Below are 24060 nucleotides of genomic sequence, written 5' to 3'. Positions count from 1 at the left end.
GCTTGTGCATATTGATGAAATATTGCTTATGTTGATGATTGGCTTAACACAGTTCATTATTTTCATATAACAATGAAAATGATTCATGAATTTATAAAATACATGAATACCGGTCTCACTGTGCAATGGTTACCAGTTGTAGAGCTCACAAGCCTTCTGTGCCTTTACTAAGAAGGAGCTCAATGGGAAGTGAGAGGTTCTGGTAAGACAGGATAACTTCTAGTTCCATTTTAGAGAATTGTTCCTTCCTTTGTGGCACCACCATCTGGTTAAACAGATGCAACATGCACCTTACTCATACAGAGATTCAGGAAATGAATGAAATAGAAAACAAGGAAACCAGGCTGAAATCTATTTTCATGAAATGCAATGGGCTATGACTTGAGGAAACTCTCTCTCATCTAGTTTTCCCAGTGTTAATCAGCTGAGAAAGAAATGTTTTGATTTGGTAGCATCAAAACTAGGGAATTCCCGATCCAGGGAAATTCTTCTGTCCCCTTTTATCATTGTCTTCCAACAGAAGGCTCAGACTTTTCTCTTTTTTTGTTTGGCATTCCCTTGCTGACCACCACCACCCCTTTCCGTTGATGTGTCTCTCTGGTTTTTTAAAAAATTGTTTTACATTTATCTATATGTATTTCATCTTAGGGAGAATCAGGGGGCACCTGCTTGGGTAAGCTCTGCAGTGTATTGGTTGTGAGACTTGGTTGTTGCTGCTGGTTGTCGACTCAGCCATCCCAGTGGGCTGAGAGATGGAACAAATGCTGACTTTGGCTGAACAATGCCATGAGATTGGTGTGGCTGCTATGATACACACTGGGTGTGGTCATGGAAGGCAAAGTCAGAGACAAATGCAAGGCTCCACCTTGTGTCAAATTGAGAGAAATATCAGTGCATGGTTTCCTTTGCATCCAGTAGACCCAGGGTTCCTTCTCCCCCTAGTTTAGCATGGAGTAGGCACCATATGTTCATGGACAATCTAAACAATGGCTGTTTCCATATGTAGATAATTCTCTATCCACATGTAGATAGTTCTCCTTGCTGCTACAAGCACCAGGGCATTTCAACCAGCAATCATTATGGCAGCTTTTGCTTTGTTTTCCTTGCTTTGACCTCCCATGGCCAATATCCCCTTTCCTCCATATAACTCTGCCACTACCCAGAGATGGAACAAGAGATGGGAGAAAGGTCCAAACAGATTTTGTAGCCCCAGCCAGAAGAAGAACTGGCACATCTCAGCCAAGGCTGAATAGGAGCTACCAGAGTCATATCCAAAAGGCAAGAGGGCCAGACTGTATTAACAATCAAGGAGATGGTAAGTACACAGCCAAAGTGGGAACAGGATAGTAAGAGATAGCTGGGGAGAACACTCAGGGAGAGGCAGGGGTTCTCTTAAAGCCTAGAGGCAGACTGGGAAGGAGTCAGCTGCCCCTGTCCAGAGGCAAGGAAGCAGTGGTTATAGAGGGGAAGGGGAATCAGGTAGTTAGATTTTCCAGTTCAGTTGCTGCATCAACCATGGCATTTTAAAAATCTGTTCCTAACTAGTTCTTTTCTGGAGAGAAGGGTGTCATTGTTCTTTGCAGCCAATGTGATTGCTCATTAATTTGTTCATATTCTTAGGATCACAGGTATGCAGTTATAAAATTACAGTTATGAAAAATAAAAATAATAATTTACAATCTCTGTACCAAAATACAATGGTGATCTCAGAGGGTAGCCATTTTGCTCTGCAATTAGAGCAGCTAGATTCAAGTCAACAAGATTTTGGGGATATAAGCTTTCAAGACGAAGGGAACTTTGACTCTCAAAAGCTTATACCCTGACATTCTTGTTGGTCTCTAAGATGCTGCTGGACTTGCTTTTGTTAACATACAGTAGGGGGTTTCTTGGGGGATGGGCATTGCTGGATCTTCATTGATTAAGTGAAAATATAGTTTTAGTTCTGGTGGCATCTAATTACTATTCCTATAGGTACATCTTAGTATGTTCCAACAGAGAGAAATACATGAGCACGCAACCTGAATGAGAATGTATTTAGCTTTCCTATTGCAGATTAACGTAGATGCTAAAGAACAGAAGATCTGATATAGCATAATAATTAAAATGCACACATTAATTCTCAGGGGAGCAAAGAGATAGCATGCCACTTCTATGCTAAGCTCTTCCTTTTAATATGGGATAATAATAGCCCACTTCACAGTGTTATTTTATTATATTTGTGGAAAACTTTAAATATAGTTTTACAGCACTGAATTCAATCAGTAGGACTCACTTTCTGGTAAATGGGTTGGATCTAACTAGGTTTGCAGCTGGTGAAATGAGGAAGGGTGAGAGTCCCTTTTGGCCACCAAAAAAGGTTCCAATGGGTGTCATAGAACCTGCATGAACAAAAGCCAGGCAGGATGAGTGGCTGTAGTATGGAGGGAAATTGGGCAAGACTGAGCAACAAAGCTGGCTAGATCCTACCCAATATGCTTCGTTTACAGCCTTAAGTTGAAATCCCACATTCTAGGAAATACTTAATGCAACTGATTTACTTCTAACTAAGCATCCATAAATCAGGCTGCATGCTTTTTGCTCGAAGGTGCTATTCTGTACTTCTGTATTTGGAAATTGGCCATGAGCCTGTGTCTTCATCCGATGGGAAATTGTGAGGAGTGATTAATCCAGTGCTCTAATGAGGGACATCCATGAGACTGTGATGCATTGGCCTAGGAGAGCATGCTTTCAAATCTGGGATATACCTCCAAATAATGTTCACCATTTTATTTTAAAAAATCCTAACTTTGCTTGTTCAACTGTAATGTGCACTATGGAGAATGGGGGGAGTTGTTTTAACAGCAGCCTGCTAGGGCTGCCAACTGTGGTCTTGGAAATTCCCAGAGATTTGAGGACAGTGCCTGGAGAGAGCAGAGTTTTTCAGAGGAAGGGAGCTCAGTAATGATGAGATGCCATACAACCCACTCTCCAAGGCTGCCATTTTCTCCAAAGAAACTGATCTCTGTAGTTTAAGGATCAGTTGTAATCCCAGGAGAACTCCAGGCCCCACCTGGAAGTTGGCAACTCTACTCTGTACTCATAACTGTGAAGGATCTGTACAGGCAACCTGACAAAGAAGGTAGGTGCTGTTGCATGGCTGGCCTTTATTTACAGACACAACAATATTCTTAAGTCTCCACACAGCAGTGTGTTCCATACGGCGACAGTGCTGCGCACACAGCTACAGACATTCTACAGAGTGAGGCCTTTAAAAGGTGGCTTGCTCTGAATACACTAGAAGAGGATGCATTCCCTTGGGCCACACTGGTTAGGGGGATCAGTGAAGGGCTGGCCAAAACAGAAAACTGCCGCTCTGTCTTCTACCCAGGCTGGGTGTGAACCGCATCTCACTTCCATCGGCCACCAACCACCGGCTTTCCACGGGCAGCCTTTGAGCTGTGGGTGGAAGCAAAAAAAGCAAATGAGGAAACCTCAATCTAACACAAAAGCTCTGAAGAGAGAGAACATCCTTGTTTTGAAGAGTCTTGCTGCATTTGCACAGACATCTCATCCCTCTCAGGTGCACCCTCTCAGTGACATCAGCTTAGCAATTGCCCAGTCACAGCCCAGCCTGACTAATGCAGCACAGGTAGGCTGGGGCTGAGGTATGCAGTTCACATGGGGGGGGGGGGGGACTGAGTGTGAAAGAACGTCATGTAATGTGCCTGTTTCAACATACTAAAGAAAAAGGTACAAACCTAGAAAAATGGAAGCCTGAATAAATCTCATCTTGTGTTTTTATAAGTACGCTTGCCACTTGTACCTTATTTTAAGGAACAGTTTCTTATTTAGTCTTTTTAAAAAAAAAATACATGGAACCATTCTTGAAAATTTTAAGGCAAAAATAACTTTGTCAACAATCTTCACCCATCATGATTCTAGGGTTAGAGCAGTTCCATTTCCCCCTGTCTTCCTTATTAATAGTAACAGGCAACCATGATGGCAGGCAACAGTCTTCACTGTGGGTGCTTCTGCTCATGCCTTTTAAGCAGTGAGTGCTACTAGCTCAGGGCAATCTGTTACTAAAGAAGGCTTCAAGAAGCCTGCTACACAAGTAGAGGGAGATGTTATCTTGGCAGCTGGTCAATAACCATGGATTAGCCAATAAGAAACATTTTTCAAAGCAAGAATGTCATTTAGATTTTATGTTGGCTGAGGCTCTCACATCAGCTGAAGTAATTGATGAACCTGTTAGCAGTCAGACCCCTCTTGCTAAGGAGCAGAAAGTCCATAAACACCCTTTCAAATATCTTAAGCTACAGTGTACTGTCTGACCTAAAAATGACACACAAAATGGATGCCAACCAGGACAACTCTGACACATAGTTTAAAAGCGTGTGGGAGAGAGCAACTGACCCACAACGCACCCTAAAGAGATGCATATTTTAGGGCAATGGGTCTCCTAAAATAGGTCTCCTCACCTTGGACTAATCTCATCAAGATTCAGCCTTGCTTTTCTTTACCCATTTACCCTAATTATGCAACACTTAACACTATGCACAAAACCTTGTAGCTTTCCTGTCAACAGGTCATCAAGAAACATTAACACCTATAGTTCACCTCAGGTAAATCCATCAAGGACTACAGTCACACTACAGGCTTGGTGTGATCTGGCTGCACCTCTAATTACACCATTTTATTTTGTAGATAGATCCAGGCGGGCAGTAGAACAAAGGAGTCAAGTTGCACCTTTAAGACCAACAAAGTTTTATTCAGAATGTAAGCTTTCATGTGCTAGAAGCACAGTTCATCAGACAACAGTATGAAATGGCAAGCAGTCCTAAATACAGAGAAAGTGGGCAGTGAGTTAGTATGCAAAGTCATGGAAATGATTTTTTTAGCAGATTAAAAGAATTACAAGTTGGGGTCTGGTGTTTGTTAGTTTGTGTTGACTGGGCTGAAACAACAACGAAGGGTAATATAAGTCGGAATAGGAGATTGATGTCTATGTCATTAAATATCCTGGGTGTGAAGTGCAATAAATGAGAGTCTGTTGTAAAGTAATGTAATGTTGTAACAGAATGGAGAGGGAAATTGCTGAATTACAAATTATTATGAAACTTGGAACAAACACCTCTCCAGGACTGAACAGGGATATTGTTTTTTTTTTTATCTCATTACATATACTAAACCCACTTTCACCAAGTATAGCTATATATCCACAATATTCCAATGTATTTCTCTTTTTGAATAGTGTATCAGAATAATGTTTTTTGTATTGAAATACTCAAATAAGGGATATTGGCTGTTTATCTCAGTACATATACTAACCTATCTTCCACTATATTTTAATGTATTCTTTTTTCTAATAGCAAACTAGAATTATGTTTATGTGTGTGTTACATGTTTAAAATAAACCTCTGAGAAACATGCCCTCATTTTAACCCAGAGCTAACATTACAACAGACTTTCATTTATTGCACTTCAAATCCAGGATATTTAATGACATAGACATCAATCTGATATTCCAATTTATATTATCCTTTGTTGTTGTTTCAGCCCAATCAACACAAACTAACAAACACCAGACCCCAACTTGTGATTCTTTTAATCTGCTAAAAAAACATTTCCATGACTTTGCATACCAACTCACTGCCCACTGTCTCTATATTTAGGACTGAAGAAGAAGAAATTGGATTTATATCCCACCCTCCACTCCGAAGAGTCTCAGAGTAGCTCACAATCTCCTTTACCTTCCTCCCCCACAACAGACACCCTGTGAGGTGGGTGGGGCTAGAGAGAGCTCTCACAGCAGCTGCCCTTTCAAGGACAACCTCTGCCAGAGCCATGGCTGACCCAAGGCCATGCTAGCAGGTGCAAGTGGAGGAGTGGGGAATCAAACCCGGTTCTCCCAGATAAGAGTCCGCACACTTAACCACTACACCAAACTGGCTCTCCACACCAACCTGGATCTCCAAGGTTTTCCCAACATTGCGCACCTCCCAAAAACCCATCAAGTCATTGCTTTGGGGGCAAACATGTCAGAATGCCTCTATAATTGCAGCATGCTGCGCCACAGCAGTGTGTGTGCATTTCTGATGCCATACCTCACACCTCCATTTGCATGCAGGCCTTCTCTTCTCTGTGAAACACTGGTAGTTTTGCAGCTGTCTCAATAGACCTCTCTCTTCAAGACTGGTAACTATCACCTTCTCCTAAATCAATTTATCTCACTTCCTTCGTGATTTTCTCTTAGTTAGCTTGTGTTTTTCATCTGTACATATGAGTGTGTGTTGCCGTTTTATTCATCTTTCAATAAAACCAGTTCCAGTTGAACATCTGACTGGTTTGAGAGTTATCTAAGGGAAAGATTCCTATATACATAGGTGGAGAATCCCAGTTGCCCCTTCTCACTTTGTCTCCTTTAAAGCTAATTTCCCCCAATGAAATAGGAGACTGCCTCTTTGGGTGACAAGTCAGGCTTTTCTAAATATTTGCCTAATGCCCAGCCCTTTGTGAGCAGCCATTCCATCTGGCTTGTTTCTCAGTGAAGGAGATCATTGTTTCTACATCTGAGAGCTTCTTGAAACAAGGTAAAGAATATTTATCATTCTGAACAGATCCAGAAACACTGTATTACCCTCAGCCTCCTGTTAGTTGCTTTTTTCCCATTTCCACATTTGCTGTCTTTTCCTCAACTTCCCATATGATTTGATTCTTCACTGATCATCAAGGAAGCAATATTTTTATTAATCCCATCTTTGACCAGTTTACCTGTATGATATACATGGTTTCAAGCTTTGTATTTCATCTGACTTAAATGCTTAGGTGTCCATAGACCAGGATGTGAATAGCAAATTCTTGCACATGTTTTTAAAAGTTCATATAGAATTGGTGCTGTACAATCTACCTGTCTGAGGAAGTGTGCATGCACATGAAAGCTCACACTTTGAATAAAAGTTTGTTGGTCTTAAAGGTGCTACTGGGCTCCTACTTTGTTCTATTGCTTCAAACCAACACGGCTGCTCACCTGGATCAATCTTGTTCATCTCTCAGGTACTAATGAAAATATCCTCATCCAGTCACAGGCAGTAGCCCAAAGGTATAGATAGCTGACCCATCCCTGATACACATACCCAATTTATGCTGGTACAGAAAGCCATTTCCTCAGTGCATACACTGCAAGCCATCGCAATACATCATCACACAACAAAAAAACACAGCATGCTACTCACCCTTTTCTGAAGCAGGTAAGTAGGGAACAAGAACAGAGAAGAAGAAACAGTATAAATAAAAGCTATTTTATTGAAGCCTCTAAAAGACCTCTAAGGAGAGGCATTCCTGTTGCAGATTGAGATTTGTTCCTACACTGGTGGGTTTAAAAGTCCAATTTTATTTGTTTAGCCACTTCAAAAGATGGCTGCATCACCTGCTCATGTCAATTTGGGCAGATAAATGGTCCCTATAGTGCTCCAAATATCTGTCTAGGGTTCAGATGACGATCCATTTTCTGCTGTGCTGAGAACTACCCAAGGGATTCCAAGTAAGTTCTTCAGCATCTCTGGTCCCCTATTTGCCTGTCTGTTATCTGAAAACTGCAGCCACAGCTAGAGGAGGTCAAGGGCTGAGCATGATGAAAAATCCACAAAGGGCTGTGATATACTCAGAATATTTACCAAGTAATTTTTACAGAAAAGTCAAAATAAGGACAGATTCCACATAACGAAAGAGACCAGATGCCAGGTATCTTAATAAGTGGACAAGAAAACTCAGAGGTGGAATGACTTCTGCTTAGAAACCTCTTTGTTGATACTTGAGTAGCTCAGCTACTGCAGCAAAATTCCACAATGTTATCTGACATATGCTAAGGGGACATGTTATTGAGTGAAGATCAAATGCTGACAGGAGATGAGTAAAATACCTAAAAGGAAAGCAGAAGGTATGCAAGGGAAGGGAGAAACTGTACAATATAGTTAAAGCGAAAGAAAAGGAAAGAATTTCAAGGGGCGTTTTCGCACTCACCTTAATCAGCAGCGACCCCCTCTTCACCGCGCAGGATCTGCGCAGATTTCGCACTAATTGCCGCAGAGCACCCGGAAGAGCCGGAAAGTCCCGGCGCTTTTGCGGCGCAAACGGAAACCGCCAAAAACCAGTTTCCATTTGCGCCGCAAAAGCGCCGGGACTTTCTGGCTCTTCCGGGTGCTCCGCGGCAATTAGTGCGAAATCTGCGCAGATCCTGCGCAATGAAGAGGGGCGTCGCTGCTGATTAAGGTGAGTGCGAAAACGCCCAAGAAGAAAATTGAGAAAAGTGTGGTAGAAATAGAAAATTCTAAAAGATGTGCTGGGAGTGAGAAAAAGCAAAGTAGAGACAGTATAAAAAGGGAAGAGAAAATAAAATTGTAAATGGACAGAAGCTTTGGATCAAGTGCTGAAGTGAGGAAACAAGGAAGAAAATGGGGAAATGTGGTACAGGATGGGATTAAACAGCAACATATTCTTCCATTTACAAGGGCAGCCAAAAGGCCTTGATCCAAGTACTACCATAGCAGGTTGACATCATTCAATAGCCGGGGTTTGCCAGAATGGATAAGGTGGCAGAAAAAGGGAAAAATGTTGGCTGAAAGTGAACTATGAATCTGAAGAGGGGAACAAAACAAACAATCCTAAAAGCTCCACAGTGGACAGGCATAGCCCAGGACTACAGGTCTCAGTGCATATTTGCATAAGCATCATCATCTGGAAGTGAGACCACGTTATGCATAAATGGAAGGACTGGCAAGCCTGTAATCCAAAAGCAAAAGCAAAAGGAAGGAGCAAGGTGTGCAAGTCACAGAGAGCAGAGCCAGGAAGGGTTGATGGTGGAAGATCTACTGGGAGTGCTTGGTGTCATCAAGCAGGATTGGATACTATGTGGCCTAAGTACTTACACCTTCTGATGGTCACTAATGCGGTTGCGAAGAACATTAATCTGCAAAAGAAACAGACAGGACATAAAGCTTTGTGCTGATGCTACACTATGTGGGAAGCAGAAGGCTGCTGTGATAGGATGTCACGTAAGGCCAGGAAGCATAGATTGCATGGATCATGAAAAGTAGACTTAAGGCTATGTAACATCTCCTGATTCGCCCTGAGCCCGTTATGGGAAAGGGCGGAATATAAGCCTACTAAAATAAAATAAAATAAATAAAAGCTGTCAGAATCTCCATTTGTAGGCCTCAGACCCTGCAAAGACAATGTGACTATCTGCATCCACCTGCCTTCCTTCTGCTTAAGTAACATTCAATCAGCTCTTCACTTTCATGAGGCACATTTCCCAGATACATACAAATTCAGCTGGCTGAACTGAAACTCAGTCTGGTTGATGCAGGAATTGAGATGGAGCCTGTTCTTCCATGGGTGTAATTTTCAGAATGTTTTTCTGGTGTATTTCCATAGTTATCTCGGCGACAGCCTTCTTTACATAAGTAACAGAGATATCTTCTCTTCAGTAAGCAAAACTTATAGCTGCATTTCCTTGGCATGATGCTGTTTTCAAAGCTACTTCTACTGCACATGTGGCTCAAGCTTATGTTTTGTTCCTTGCACAGATGTGCCTGCTTCACAAAGCTCAGACACAACATATGATGATATTGATTCTCAGAGAAAATCCATGTGTAGAGGAATGAACTTTTTTTCTGGTTAAACTGCCAGCTTACTTATGCTTCTGGAGTAAGGTTCCAAAATAAATAAATAAATAAATAAATTTACTCCTTAGGAAGGAATTCTCATTTAATTACTTGTATCAAGGGGTCTAGCTTGAAAAAGAGGAGGCTCCACTAATGTCAGTAAATGAAATCTCGAATCTAGAAATCATTGCAAGCCAAGCAGGAAAAGCATGCAAGACAACAGAAGATGGCCCCAAGAAGGACGCTGACAGCATTCACACTTAAGCAGGCTATAACAGGAGGATATTCAGAACAGGGCTCTGCACACTTCTCTCCTCACCCCATCCTTCTATAACATTCATCACTGCACTTCACTGTTGGCACAGAACAAGCCATACTTACTACTTGCTTAACTCATCGCAGCGAGCAGTGAGTATGGAAATCTGGTCAGGGTTAGAGAAAAGAGACTATTAAGGACAAAGATGAAGTTCTTGGAAAGAAAAGGATGAGAGGGAAAATGCAGATCCTGAGGAAGCAAGTCCACACTTATCGGCACCAGGCACACAAGGAGAAGCAGAACTGAAGGTAAGAGACTGCACAGGTATCTATAACAGGATGGCCTAAAAGCACACAGGAAAGTGAGTGACATGTGCCATTACTTGCTTTATAAGTTATGTCTGGAACAGTGCATTTAAGCACTAATTGCAGCAGCTGCAATAAAATCCTCACTCACCTTAATCCTGGTTCATCAGCATTTGGACATTGTGACATTATCTAGTCACTCTGTGCCAGCACTGGGCGGTAGGAAAGGTAAGGTATGAAGATTTTAATAGGGAAGTGCAGATCAGCATGGAATATCAAGCCAAAGGAAAAGCAGGGAGGGAGGAAGCCAGACTATAGGAGGACTTATGACCTAATGTGGGGAATGGGGCTCAAATATTGCCCATAAAGGTTGTTTGTGGACCCATCTGATAGAGGTGAGGAGAGTTATAACTAAAAATGTTGCATGATGTGACTGCAAACTCTGAGGGGATGGTGTGAAGTCTGCTCCCTTCCATCAAGATATTTTTTCTGCTGGCCTTTTAGAGTAACCAATCAATCTAAAGAGGGCTTCAAATCATCACAGGAGGGTTAAGATATCCTGGAGCCTATTGCTATTATAATTCATGAGAAATTTAAACAGATAGTGAGAGTCAGTTCTAGTGCAGATTGCTGAGGCAGTATTTAATTCATTTCAACCATGAGGGCACCAACAGACAAAAAAACAAGTGTGATCTCCTTGGTCTATTTACTATCAAGAGCAAATTGATTCAGTTCAGCTTTGTCGGAGTCCATATTGCAGATTATAGTAGGGTTTGTGAGAGACACTAGAACACAAGTTGAACCTTCAAGAGACATAGACCGATGTCATGCCATTTCTTCCATAGAAGACTTCAGTTATTTATTCATTTCAGAAGAAATAGTTTTGACATCTGATGTAGGTTATAAACTGAGATAAGGCAAGATAAGCCAGATCAGTTATGCCTCTCTGCCCTTATTTTTAGCAGGGACTAAAAAGAAAGTTACCATATATGAATGAAAGTAGAAAGTAGGTCTTCAGTCAATACTTGACCATTTAAAGCAGCTCTTCCAAAGGGGAAAAGATACCTTTTTGAAAGCCTCTAAGTATGAGAATGTTACCTTTTTAAAAAAGACTGCCTTGTGCCGTCATTCCTCCCTCACCCCCACCCCGCTGCTGCACTGCTATTATTTTCCTTCCACTTACTGGGTCATCTTTTTTCTTAGAAAGAGGACAACCCCAGCCAGTAGGGGGTGGTATAATGAATGAGATGGCATCACAAACTTTTGCATCCCAACATATCTGGTTAAATGATATGATCAGTGAGGCCAAATGAAGTGAACTGGGGAAAAGAGCAGGGCTTCCTGTCAAACTCTGATCCCAGACAACTAGAAATTGTGTCAGTAATGAGATGATGCCATGGCACTTTGCAGCCAATCAGATTTGTCTGTGTGCTCTCAGAACTGAATGCAAATGAAGCAGCCTTCAAGAAGCATTAACTTCATTTTGAGTAGATGAATACTTTCCCCTTTTTTCAATGCAATGTCCAAAAGAAATTCACCAGTGGGAATGCAATTGAAAATGCTGACAGAACATATTCCCTCCCCCCTTTTCATCTTAGCAGCACATTCAGCTACTCTTCACACAACCAGGAGCAGAAAAAGAACAGGTATCCAACAGACATTCAGACTGACCTCATATTTCTGCCGCTTGAATTTCTCTTGCAAGTCAAATTTCTCAGCTTCAATATCATGAATGCTCTGCCACAGTTCTTTAGCTTTATCCCTAAAGTGAAAACATGTAGCATTAATCAAGATGGTGGCCAATGCCATGTTGTGCACATGTGCTTCTTAAGCATAACAGCATGATACTCATACAAAAGAGTGTGATATATATATGCCGGCATGATACAAGTAAATCAATGTACTGTACTATTTAACATATTAATTTCATACAGTATACAAGAGTGTGAGTATATTGTGTGCATATGTGTATAAACTTATTTATATCTTCCTGTGTGTGTGAGCATACTTAGAGTTTATGCCTTTTAAGGACACTGTAGTGAGAGTTCAACAAGAGCGTACCTAAATCAGAAAGATTCTTTAAAGTCCTGTCTGTCAACTAATCATTCTTCAGCCCATTCACATATTTTATACTTCGTTTATTTTTAAATTAAGTATATTTTAGTTCTTTATATTCCAATTTCACAGGGTCTGATACTGATCCCTTAGCAGGCCTGGGCCCTCTGGCAAATTTTAAATGACCTGAACAACATTGAGACAGTGAGTTTACTGCCACATCCTTTATGTGCTAATTTACTCTGTTTGTGTGTGCTCAGGGCCCCCTCTAGTGGTATGACATCCTAAAATTTGCTTTATATCCTTAGGTGTGAATGCCAATAATGCTGCCTCTTCCTGGGACAGAATTTGTGTGATAATTGAATGTGTGCTATCTGCAACCATTATTGCAACCTTACAGAGCCAGTTTGGTGTAGTGGTTAAATGCGCAGACTCTTTTTATTTATTTATTACATTAGATTTATATCCCGTCCATTCTACGAAGACTCGAGGCAGCTAACCACATAAGACAAACAATGTTAAAATGGTGTTAAAAAAAAGTAAAACAATCATATAAAATCACAATAGTGCTACTTCATCTATTCAGGCAGGATCATGTAGTATTTTCCTTTCTCCAAAGCGGTCAGTTCCTAGGCAGTTGGTACTAATATGAGATAGGGAGAATCGGGTTTGATTTCCTACTCCTCTACTTACAGCTTCTGGAATGGCCTTGGGTCAGCCATAGCTCTCACAAATATGTACTTGAAAGGGCAGCTTCTGTGAATCTCAGCCCCACCTACCTCACAGGGTGTTTGTTGTAGGGGAGGAAGATAACAAACAGATTGTGAGCCACTCTGCATCCATTGATGCAGTGATGGCACTTCTAGTTATATAGCTGGAATCTACATCACAGCACCATTAGGGTAAGTTCCCCACATCACTTTAGGATAAGTCCTCCACTTGCTGGTCTCCTGAAAGTTAAAACTACCCAGGAAAGATAGCTGTAAATTAAATCAAGTGTGGATAAAACTACTTGGAAGGGCATAATGTCACATAATTTGTAATCCCAAATGGTGTCATGTGGACACAACCTTATGTTGGCAGGTGGGTCTGAAAAGAGCTTTCGATATGAGGTTCATTATTTGTGTTTCATTAAACTGTAAGCTGCCTAGAGAATTTCTCTTAAAGTGAAGGCTTTATTGTCCTCAGTCATTGCATCAGCAGAAGCTCATACAGTGAAGCCATTTAAGAGTGCATCTTTCATAAAGACTTAAACAGGGTAAATCCTTTCTCTGACCTGCCTGAAATCTGGCAGGGAGCATTCCTTGCAATCCCTAAAAATGTTGTTCAAATTGGGTGGAAAACAAAATGTCAATGTGTTTCTCCTCAAAACCATTCCCAGTGAAATCACATACTAAATAACACAATAACAAAATGAATATTTATAAACATTGAAAAAAACTTCTACATCCCTACCTCAATTTATCTTCATTCAAGTGATCAATGTTCAGAGGTTTCCGCCGCTCACTGAGGATCTTTTTCTTCTTTTCCCGCTCCGTTTGTTTTTTCCCACTTTTCTTCTCTGTCTAAAAAAACCCAGTTCATATGATCAGCACCAGTGTTTCTTAAGCTTAATCATATTCTCCACCCCACCTCAATGAGAACTCATACACTGCAGAGGTGTTCAACATACAGCCCATGGGCCAGAACCAGCTCATCCAGGGCTCTTATCTACACTGCAAGCAACAGGTGCTGTTCTCAGCCCATCAGGGAAAAGGGGTTGTGGAAGGTCAAAAACCACACCCTGGAGGTTTTGGAAACAGGCTCTCTATCAGACCTTCCCCTCAGCCTCACTGCTTCTGTGAGAAATGCAGGAGGGCTGAGAACTGGGGTTAGGGGAATCTGGGAGAGTCAGAGTTTTGTGAATTCCCCAGTAAATCAATTCCTTTCACTGCTAGCAATCAATTGCTTAATCAGGTTTGTCTATGGCCTTTATAAAGTTTATGCCTCTTGTACTTGGCATTACTTTTTAAGGCACACATGGCCCAGCCCAACAAACTAACACTGATGTCAAATCTGGCCCTTGTAACAAATCAGTTTGACACCGTATAAAGGAATTAGAATATGCTAGGGCATTTTAGAGAATGATGGCCTTACAGTAAAAAGAACATTCCTATGCAACATCCTAATTACTTGTATATGGATTGTGAGAATCTGGAAAATATTAAGTATATAATGAAGGCAACAAAAACATCCAGCCTAGATTGATACCTTCAGCAGGTATCCTCCAAAATGAAGCATGTTAGAGAAAGCCTTTTTCTTCCTGGCCTCCTCTTCAGCTCTCTTCCGAGCCTCTTCTTCTTCTTTCCGGGCTCTCTCTTCCTGAGCACAATAACAGTTTGTCAAATGCCTCATTGCTTAGAATAACAGATAGACACATCTTATCCAGGTAGTAGGAATGTTAACCTCCAGGTGGGACTTGGAGTTTTCCTGGAATTACAGCTGATCTTCAGACTAAAGAGATCAATTTCCTTCAGGGCTTTTTTTGTAGTAGGAACTCTTTTGCATATTAGGCATATTAGGCTACATCCCCACCCCCCCACCCACCCCGATGTAGCCAATCCTCCAGGACCTACTATAAACTCTTAGAGGGTTTACATCAGGGGGGTGTAGCCTAATATACAAAGGAGTTCCTGCTACAAAAAAAGCCTTGGTTCCCTTGGAGAAAACGACAGCTTCAGGGAGCAAACACTTAGATTCTAAGTGAAATCCCTTCCCAAATTCCCCCCTTTACAGACACCACCCCAAAATCTCCAGGAATTTCCCTGGCTAGAGCTGGAAACCCTATCAGGTTGGCGTGCTTCTGCTACATAGATCCAAGTATATTATGTTGGAAAGATTCATCCCCTAATTCTGGCAAATTTGTAAAATTAATCAGAGTAGTAACTATTCCAGATTACTTCTTTCCTGATTTTTACTGGATCTGGAGACAGGGAACACTCAGGAAAATCAGCAACAATAGAACTATGTTTATATTGTGAACATAACAGTTATTACCTGGCATTAACTTGTATTCATACATTAAGCACAAAAAGGCAATACCAGCCATTCCAAAGGCTTAAGTACATTGGGATGCTGTCCAGACCTGAGCAGAAAGTACACAATTTGCTTGCTGAGCAATCTGAAAAGCCTCTAAAAATAACAAGTCTCAAGGGCCTTGAACCATTCATTCATTCTGGATTTGGCCCTTTCAAAGCCATCCTGAGGTTGTGTACTAAACCAGAAGACCCACTGATGCTTGAACAACTGCACATACTGCATCACTGGACTTTGCAGGAAATTGGTCAGCACTCATGAGTAGCTCCTTTCTACAGGACAGAAATGGCACTTGGACTCTTACCTACTGGGTGTCAGTACTACTGTGCGTCTTGTGGGCCGCAGTCACATTCACCATTAAATCCATCCCTAACCTGTCGCTACTATACCACAGCTTTTTTACAACGAATTTCCTGATCAGACATCCCTCCATCCTTCAGTTCTAAGCAGCGTTGGTCCCTTCACTAGTTGATCAGAGGTCTCAACCGGACCTCATTTTTTGAGATGGCATTCCACACTCGCGCAAGCGCAGTACGTGGGATATTGTGCTTGGCTTTTTTTAAAAAAAAGGTGCCAGAAAAAGTGGGCGATCTGCCCACCCCCCCATATAAACACCCAGAAAGGAAGGGGAAGCCCAGGAGCTCTCTTTGCTGTCTCTCTGCCTGGCGGGGAGACAGCAAAGGTGGGTGATCTTCCTCCCCACCCCCAAATTTAAACACCCCGCCGTGGTGTTTAAATGGGGGGGAGCACGACAACTCTCTTTGCTGTCTCTCCGCCTGACGGGGAGACAGCAAAGGTGGGTGATCTTCCTCCCCCCTCCATTTAAACACCCCAACGTGGTGTTTAAATGGGGGGGGAGCACAGCAACTCTCTTTGCTGTCTCTCCGCCTGGCGGGGAAACAGCAAAGGTGGGTGATCTTCCTCCCCCCCCCATTTAAACACCTCGACGTGGTGTTTAAATGGGGGGGACGGCAACTCTCTTTGCTGTCTCTCTGCCTGGTGGGGAGACGGCAAAGGTGGGGGATCTTCCTCCCCCTTCCCATTTAAAACACCCTGACATGGTGTTTAAATGGGGGGGAGCACGGCAACTCTCTTTGCTGTCTCTCCGCCTGATGGGGAGACAGCAAAGGTGAGTGATCTTCCTCCTCCCCCCCCCCATTTAAACACCTCGCCGTGATGTTTAAATGGGGGGGAGCACGGCAACTCTCTTTGCTGTCTCTCCGCCTGGCGGGGAGACTGCAAAGGTGGATGATCTTCCTCCCCCCCCCATTCTTCCTCCCCTGGCAGGGAGACAGCAAAGGTGGGCGATCTGCATCCCCCCCCCCATTTAGGAAAGGTCCCCTGTGCAAGCACCAGTCGTTTTCAACTCTGGGGTGTCGCTGCTTTCACAAAGTTTTCATGGCAGACCTTTTATGGGGTGGTTTTCCATTGCCTTCCCCAGTCATCTATAGTTCCCCCCCCCCCCCAGCAAGCTGGGTGCATATTTTACCGATCTCAGAAGATTGGAAGGCTGAGTCAACAATTGCTGGCGCAATGATATCATTTGGAGTGGGCTCTCGCAGGGAAGCGGATGTGCGCTTGCGACAAGTGGCTACAATGGCGCATTCAAACATAGAAAGTACTCGCAGGAGTCATCGGAAGCATTCTTATTCCGGATTTAATGTACTGTCAAAAAAGTCCGTGTCTCAGTTGTGGCAGTTCGGGACACGAACGAGCCAACGACCATTGCCAGATGCTGATGTTTGGACAACCGCATAAAATCCAACATGCATCTGGCTTTCATCCATGCCCATCTCATCAGTTTATGTGCGTCTGACCTCGGCCATGGATACTCACAGCCAAACGGGCCTGTCGTTCTTTTTCTTGTTCGCTACGAATCCGTTGCTGCTCAGCTCGTTCTGCTCTCCGCTGTTCCTGTAGGAAGAAAGCCTCACAGATTATCAAGGGAGTCCTGATGATACTCAAATGAGTATCTGCCCTACCCTTCTAAATATTGACAGGTATGGCCTGGCAGAGTCAAGGTTGTTACATTTAAAAAAAAAATTGTTAAATGTTATGAACCTCCCTGCTCACAGGGAGGGCAGTATAAAAGTCTAATAAACAAACAAACGAATGAATGAATGAATGAATGAATGAATGAATGAATGAATGAACGAACGAACGAACAAAACATGTTTAAAACATGTTAAAACATGAATGCTTTTAGGAAAACCAGACAGAAATATTTTGATGCCTGAGGCAAGAAATCCCAAAATGACAGTCTTTTTTCCAGTAGTAAACCTTTAATTAAATAGTTCAATTTGCTACCTCTTACTGGGGCCCAAAATCTGGTGCCTAACGTCGCTTGTTTTGAAAAGCCAGCCCATGTGCAGATGTTCCAGTTCCCTGCCTCTTAAACACATAAAAACCAAATAAAATATTAGTAAATATACTTGGGGATAAAACATGAAGGAAGTCCAATTACCATTCCTAATTAAATGTCCTTAGAACTGCAACTTTAGATTGCAATATTACTGTATTTACTTGAAAGGAAGATAACCCTGAATGTAAGACAATCCCATTAAAAATGTTATAAGTGCACCAACAAAATAATCACTGGACATAATAGTAATTTGTATAGACATAAGATGACCGCCCCCCCTTTTTTATGATGGCATACTTATGAAAAAACCTAATCTTGCATTTGACTAAATACTAAATGTATGATGTTAGACTGATGTTTGAAGCCAGCTATCAGGAGCATGTGACCCCAATATTACAATAATTATACTGGCTACTGATCCACTCCTGAACCCAACTCAAGGTCTGGAAATAGTACTTTAAAGCCCTAAATTACTCTGGACTGGGTTATCTGGAGAACTGACTTTTCCCATATGTTCCTGTCCAAGAATTAAGAGCACAGGCAGAGGCCTTCCTGATTATCCCATCAATCAAATAAGCTCATTTTGTGAGGAAGCAATGCAGGGCCTTTTCAGTAACAGCCCCATGACAACCTCCCAAGGGAAATGCACTTAACCCCCTCACTTTTTGTCTTTAAGAGGCAGTTAAACGCGGTTTTATTGAGGACTGCATTTGGTTAAGTTTAGTAGCAGTCCTTAATAATGATTTTAAATTTTGGTTTTATGCTTTTACTATATTTATTCTGTGTGTTTTTATCTGTGCTTGTAAGCCATTTTGAGCTCTATAAGGAAGTAAGACAGCAAGATAAGTGTATTAAATAAATGAATGAAAATGTTTCAGTCTGGTAACTGTGACCCCTAATCCTGATGGCTATTTTAGGATCATATACTACTATGGCTGCAAAATTAGTTATGGCCTTGACATTTAGTTGTTGACTACCACTCTCAGTAGCACAGTGTGACAGAGGGTTGAGCCAGACCACTTAAGAGTAACTTCCAGTCATTATTGGTGCCCGGGAAATGGTACGGAGCTTTTTGACATACAATTCTGTCCTTTAGTGATATCAGTTCTTCCTCTTCCTTCTTCCTGTTCTCAAAATGAGCCTCAATAAGGGCTTGCAGTTCATTCAGATCCTTCTCCATTCGCTTGCGGTGAATATCCTACAAGGCAGGAAAGGGTATGGGCAAGATTTGGTTCCCTTTTCTCATACAAAGAAAATTGTCATGAAATGTGAGGTGTGAAAGAACTTGTTCATTTGGCTTGAGACTGGTCAATACTCACATCAAAGTCTACTCTCTCTCCATCAGGGATCTTAGGAGGCACCAAGTTTGGCATAAAATGCCTGAAATTAGAGGAGGAAATAACAGTTGACATCACCACACTTGACATTTGTTCTGTCTAGAATTGCCAGCTCTGACTTGGGAAATATGTGGAGATTTGGGGGGATGGAGGAGGGAGGGATTTGGGGAGATGAAAGACCTAAGCAGAGTATAATGCCATACAGCCCATTCTCCAAAGCAGCCATTTTCCCCTGAAGAATTGATCTTGAGCATCTGTAAATCATTTGTAATCACAGGAGCTCTACAGGTGCTACCTGGAGGTTGGCAACCCTAATTCCACCCATCACCTTTTTTAGAACCCTATGGGTTTTATTTACATTATCTTTGTTTCCCCAACAACCTCTCTCTCCATATCTGAAGGGACTGGTTGTCCTTACCAGGAACAGAGCATCCTCAGGGCAGAGTCAGATATAACACTTAATCCTAATTTTCCATTGGCTATCATGGGGATTGCAAGGTCCCAGTGTATGCAGACAAAAAGAACTGGTTGACTTTTCCATGTGGGCTTATCCAGGAATGCTGTTGTGCCTACTGACCGACCATTTCTTTGATGAGTTAATGACCCCAAATTGTTGGCTACTGTTTCCACAGCAGGTGATAATTATTATGGCATGGTCACCTAATAGCTCTGTTCAAGTAGCCATGACAACTTGAAGAAGGTGACCCTTTCCAGCTGGGGGGAAGGTACGGGTAGGAAGGTGAGGGGGAGGGATGGAAGTTTGAGTTTGGGAGACAGAGAGCAGACAGCGAGAGCTGTGAACTGATGTAAACCTCTCTTATATTTCTGGTGATTTGTGTTAGCAGAATTTCTGCTCCATAGCAGTAGCTCTTTGCCTCTACATGTGTTCTGTTTGTCAATGCAAATAATTATAAAATACTATAAGATCCTAATGTTCTCATCTACAAACCCAGGTACTATGAACCTTCTAATTGCTTGGGTAAGGGGAGTGTTGTAAGGAAGCATACCTGCACTTTCTGGAAAGTATTGGCAGTCTACATTTTTAGATGATAACTGCAGCACAGTTGGATCCTAGGATCAGTTCTCTGTATCTTTATTAAGTAAGTTAGCAAAGCTAATACTTGGAAGTTTACTCTCTGTATAGAACCCAAAGTACAACTATGGAGTCCACCATAAGAAGGACCCTTCAGACAAATTATCTTCTTGATGCAGAGCTTATGCAAAATTCAATGTAAAATGGGGATAAACTGTTTGAATGAATACAGGCACAACTCCATTGATTTTAATGGGTTCCACTTCTGAGTTCCAATCACATATGGCTAAAATATTCCAGATGAAGGAGCCCCATGGCACAGAGTGGTAAACTGCAGTACTGCACTCCAAGCTCTGCTCATGACCTGAGTTCCATCCTGGTGGAAGCTGGGTTCAGGAAGCCACCTCACAGTTGACTCAGCCTTTCATACTTCTGAGGTCGGTAAAATGAATACCCAGCTTTCTGGGGGTAAAGTGTAGGTGACTGGGGAAGACAATGACACACCCTCCCCCTGTAAAAAGTCTGCCAAGAAAACGTCATGATGTGTCCTCACCCCATGGGTCGGTAACAACTCGGTGCTTGCACAGGGGACTACCTTTACCTTTAAAATATTCCAGACAACTAACTGAGCATTTGTACAGCCGTTCTTATAACTGTACCATTGCAGACTGCAAGTAAGAATTCCATGATGAATGCTCCCGCATGAAAGAAAAAGCATGGCACTGAGAAAACTAATACATCAGGGTAAAGGCTGGTCCTTCTCTCTGGTTTCCATAGTTTTCTATGTGATAAGAGGCTTTTTTTAATGTATGGGGTAGCAGTCAGTCATGTGATTTCCCATCTACTATCTGAAATGGTCTAGGCCAGGGGCAGTTTCACCGTATGATTGATTTATTTTATTTATATCTCATTTTTCACCCTAAAAACCCAAAATGACTTACATTTTAAAAATACAATATTAACTTATCTTCCCTTTCTTCATATAAGATCCCTAATATTACTAAAGTGATAGCTTAACTTACTCTAGCTGCTCTCAGAACTATCTGTGCAAATTTTATTTAAACTGGATGTCAAAACAAATGTTGTTCCAAGTCAAGGAAACAATTTATAGCTTGTCTGAGGGCGCCAGGTGGAATGTCACAGTAGTTGCTTGGCTTTTAACAGTGGCTACACCTGTCATGCTGGTCTTATTTCTGTTCACTCTTCTTATAGGAGCAACTGAACAGCTGTACTAACTTCATATCTATGCAGGCTGGACTAGGGATTTTATCCTTCAAAGAGCATCGTATCTCCCACCTTGCTTCTCAGAGTCTAAAATGAACATGGGGGGATCTGGGTTGGGGACAATGTGGTTTTACTAAGTAAAACTGATGCATGCACACTATCATGTGCAATTATTAGCCTCATGTGGTGGGGGGAGAATGATGTCCTCTTTGCCTGTTGTTTTCCTATCCAGGGCAATAACAGCAGGGGGGTGAGGCTGAAGCTGAAACCACCTCTTCCTCTATACCACACAGTTGATCCTCATGGGTGCTGCTAGAAAGATCTGTTCATGGCCATCACATCTAGTTTGCATAAACAATAAAAATGGTAATTCCCTAGTTAAAACATGAATTGTAGCATGGTTTAAAAGCCATGAAACAAATATGTATATAGTTATTTTTAAAAAATATCAGCCTGACTGCTTCTTGTCTTGCATTCAAGTTAGGGCAAGGCCTGAGAATATTAGGATGACACTGGAATTTGTGGTTTAGTGCACTGGTCTTAGAACAGTTTGAGTCCAGCGGCTTCTTTAAGACCCACAAAGTTTAATTCTGGGTATAAACTTTCACATGCATGTACACTTCTCAAGCTTACACCCAGAACAAAACTTTGTTGATCTTAAAGGTACCACTGGACTCCAACTTTGTTCTGTTGCTTCAGACCAACACCTGTCTCCATTGGTCTTAGCGATGGGAAATTCAGGTTCTGTTCCCTGTGAAACTTGCAAAGTGGCTTTGAAGAGGTGAATCTCAGGGGAGTGATAAGACCAAAGTGCTCCTCTGAGTTCTTTTGCAGAAGGATGGGTTATTACAAATGTCATAAAAATAGGAACTTTAATGCAGAGCTATTAAAAAAATCATAGCTGAACATTTTGTGTACTGACTTTTCAGACATAAAGAAGTTTTATAAGAATAATATTGAGCATGTTCAAACAGCACCCATAAGAATGTTGTGCTTCATTGTGCCTCTATACAAGCTGAAAGTGCTCTGTATAAATTTACTCTGACACAAAATCAAAGGTATACATATACTTACTTGGGCCTGGGTTTTGATTCTCCTGCGAGAAACCACAGTGAAAATTTAAGATGATAAAAAACAAAAATATTTTCTATAGCTCTTCTTGGAGACAAATAGAGATACTGTATTCTAGCTTTCTTCTGACTTCACTGAAGTTTATACACTTGTTTTTATGGGTAGAAAAGGTTTCAGTTGCCAAATTATAGTGCAGATTTTAAATCTCTTTGTTATCATATTGCATGCCCTCTGTTTTTTTATATTCCCCTATTTCCTTCCCCCACACCTTTCCATGTGACACAATTTGCTGAACTATACATGAAAATAATAGCAATAAAAACAATAATTAAAAGCTATATACATATTATCTTCATTTTTTCGTCATGACACTTCAGTTGACTAAAATTGCAGATGTTTTCTCTCTAATTCTTGCCTCAGTTGCTAAGATTAGGTCTCTGGTTAAACCAATGTTTTCCTTTCCTTGTTGTGTACAGAGTGGTTATATTCTTGGATGGTGCTCATAGGATCACTGATGACAATCTTTTCAATGAAGTGAGCCAGTGTGGTGTAGTGGTTAAGAGAGACAGACTCGAATCTGGAGAACTGGGTTCAATTCCACACTCCTCCACATGAAGCCAGCTGGGTGACCTTGGGTCTGTGATAGCTTTTTAAGAGCTCTCTCAGCCAAAAAAAAAAAAAGTCTAGCTTGCCACCTAGTGGTGCATAATGCCAAAAAGAGCTAGAACTTCAGGCTGCCAAACAATCTTAGGATCTCCTGGCTATATTACACATGATGCCATATGATAATTAATTAATTCTTTTCAGTGTGGGTGCTTTTCTCCTATACAACATACTCCTGTAGCTCTTTAAGTGATGACAAACACTCTAGCTCATCCCTTTCCTGACAGTAATAACCTGGTAAACCTGAGAACCAAGAGTAATAGCAATCCAAAATTTGCTCAGAAGGTGGCTACAATGAAGCCATTAAATCACTTTTTCATTTACCTTCTTCCGGTTCTTTAGAATGCTCTTCATGTTCTGCTTTGAAGAGAAGAAAAAAAATTTCAGACAAGATCTATCATGCAGACAAAACTCTGTATTGAATCCTCACTCCTGGACTGAATGAAACAGTTGATTTCCTCTAAGCTGTGCTACTGAATTCCTTGAATGCTTTGTAGTTCATTCATTCATTACTAGGAAGGTTTACATTGCTGGCATTCTGGGCTTTGGTAACTGGAGACAGCAGCAGTTCTTGTTTCAAATGTTGACAGCAGCAGACACTGCGGGTTGGATTCTGGTGTGACATCAGCATTAAGTATATCAGAGCACTTGGCAGGCCCCAAAAAGGTGACTTTAATTAAAAAAAAAAAAAAAGCACATGGCTATAGTGTCAGAATGGAATGTTAAATGTTTTGTTTCTCTGTCTGCAAATCAGCTTGCATTAACATTATCATCCAACCAGGGCTTTTTTGGTAGAAAAAGCTCAGCAGGAACTCATTTGCATATTAGACTGCACTCCCTGATGCCACCACTGTTTTACATAGGGCTCTTTTGTAGAAAAAGCCCAGCAGGGATTTATTTGCATACTAGACCATACCCCCTGGTGCTAAGCCAGCTGGAACTGTGTTCCTGCCCCAAAAAAGCCCTGCATCTAACTATATGGATATTTATATGTAAATACGTTTTTAAAAGATGGACCATCCCTGAATGAATGGC

The 24060-nt window shown here is 41.6% G+C and overlaps 1 protein-coding gene across 2 annotated transcripts; it reads right to left on the bottom strand.

The window, feature by feature from the left end:
* Positions 1 to 3123: 3123 nt before the first annotated feature.
* On the bottom strand, positions 3124 to 23368 carry TNNT2 (troponin T2, cardiac type). Of its 2 annotated transcripts, none has more exons than XM_060231159.1 (10): positions 23350 to 23368; positions 22366 to 22387; positions 19017 to 19077; positions 18779 to 18895; positions 17172 to 17249; positions 14511 to 14621; positions 13716 to 13825; positions 11877 to 11967; positions 10026 to 10066; positions 3124 to 3435 (listed from the first exon to the last, which is right to left on the bottom strand). In XM_060231159.1, exons 3-10 carry the CDS (start codon positions 19068 to 19070, stop codon positions 3387 to 3389), a joined length of 651 nt encoding a protein of 216 aa, XP_060087142.1. In that variant the 5' UTR covers positions 19071 to 19077; positions 22366 to 22387; positions 23350 to 23368; the 3' UTR covers positions 3124 to 3386. The 2 variants fall into 2 exon arrangements, with proteins under 2 accessions (XP_060087142.1, XP_060087143.1); XM_060231160.1 differs by lacking the exons at positions 3124 to 3435; positions 10026 to 10066 and adding exons at positions 7196 to 7220; positions 8907 to 8947 and having other exon boundaries at positions 23350 to 23367.
* Between the last annotated feature and the right edge of the window lie 692 nt (positions 23369 to 24060).

This window comes from Heteronotia binoei, chromosome 2 (assembly GCF_032191835.1).
Source record: "Heteronotia binoei isolate CCM8104 ecotype False Entrance Well chromosome 2, APGP_CSIRO_Hbin_v1, whole genome shotgun sequence".
Lineage (NCBI taxonomy): Eukaryota > Metazoa > Chordata > Lepidosauria > Squamata > Gekkonidae > Heteronotia > Heteronotia binoei.
The sequence above is the reverse complement of the archived record's forward strand: the minus strand, read 5'-3'. Positions and strand labels throughout refer to the sequence as shown.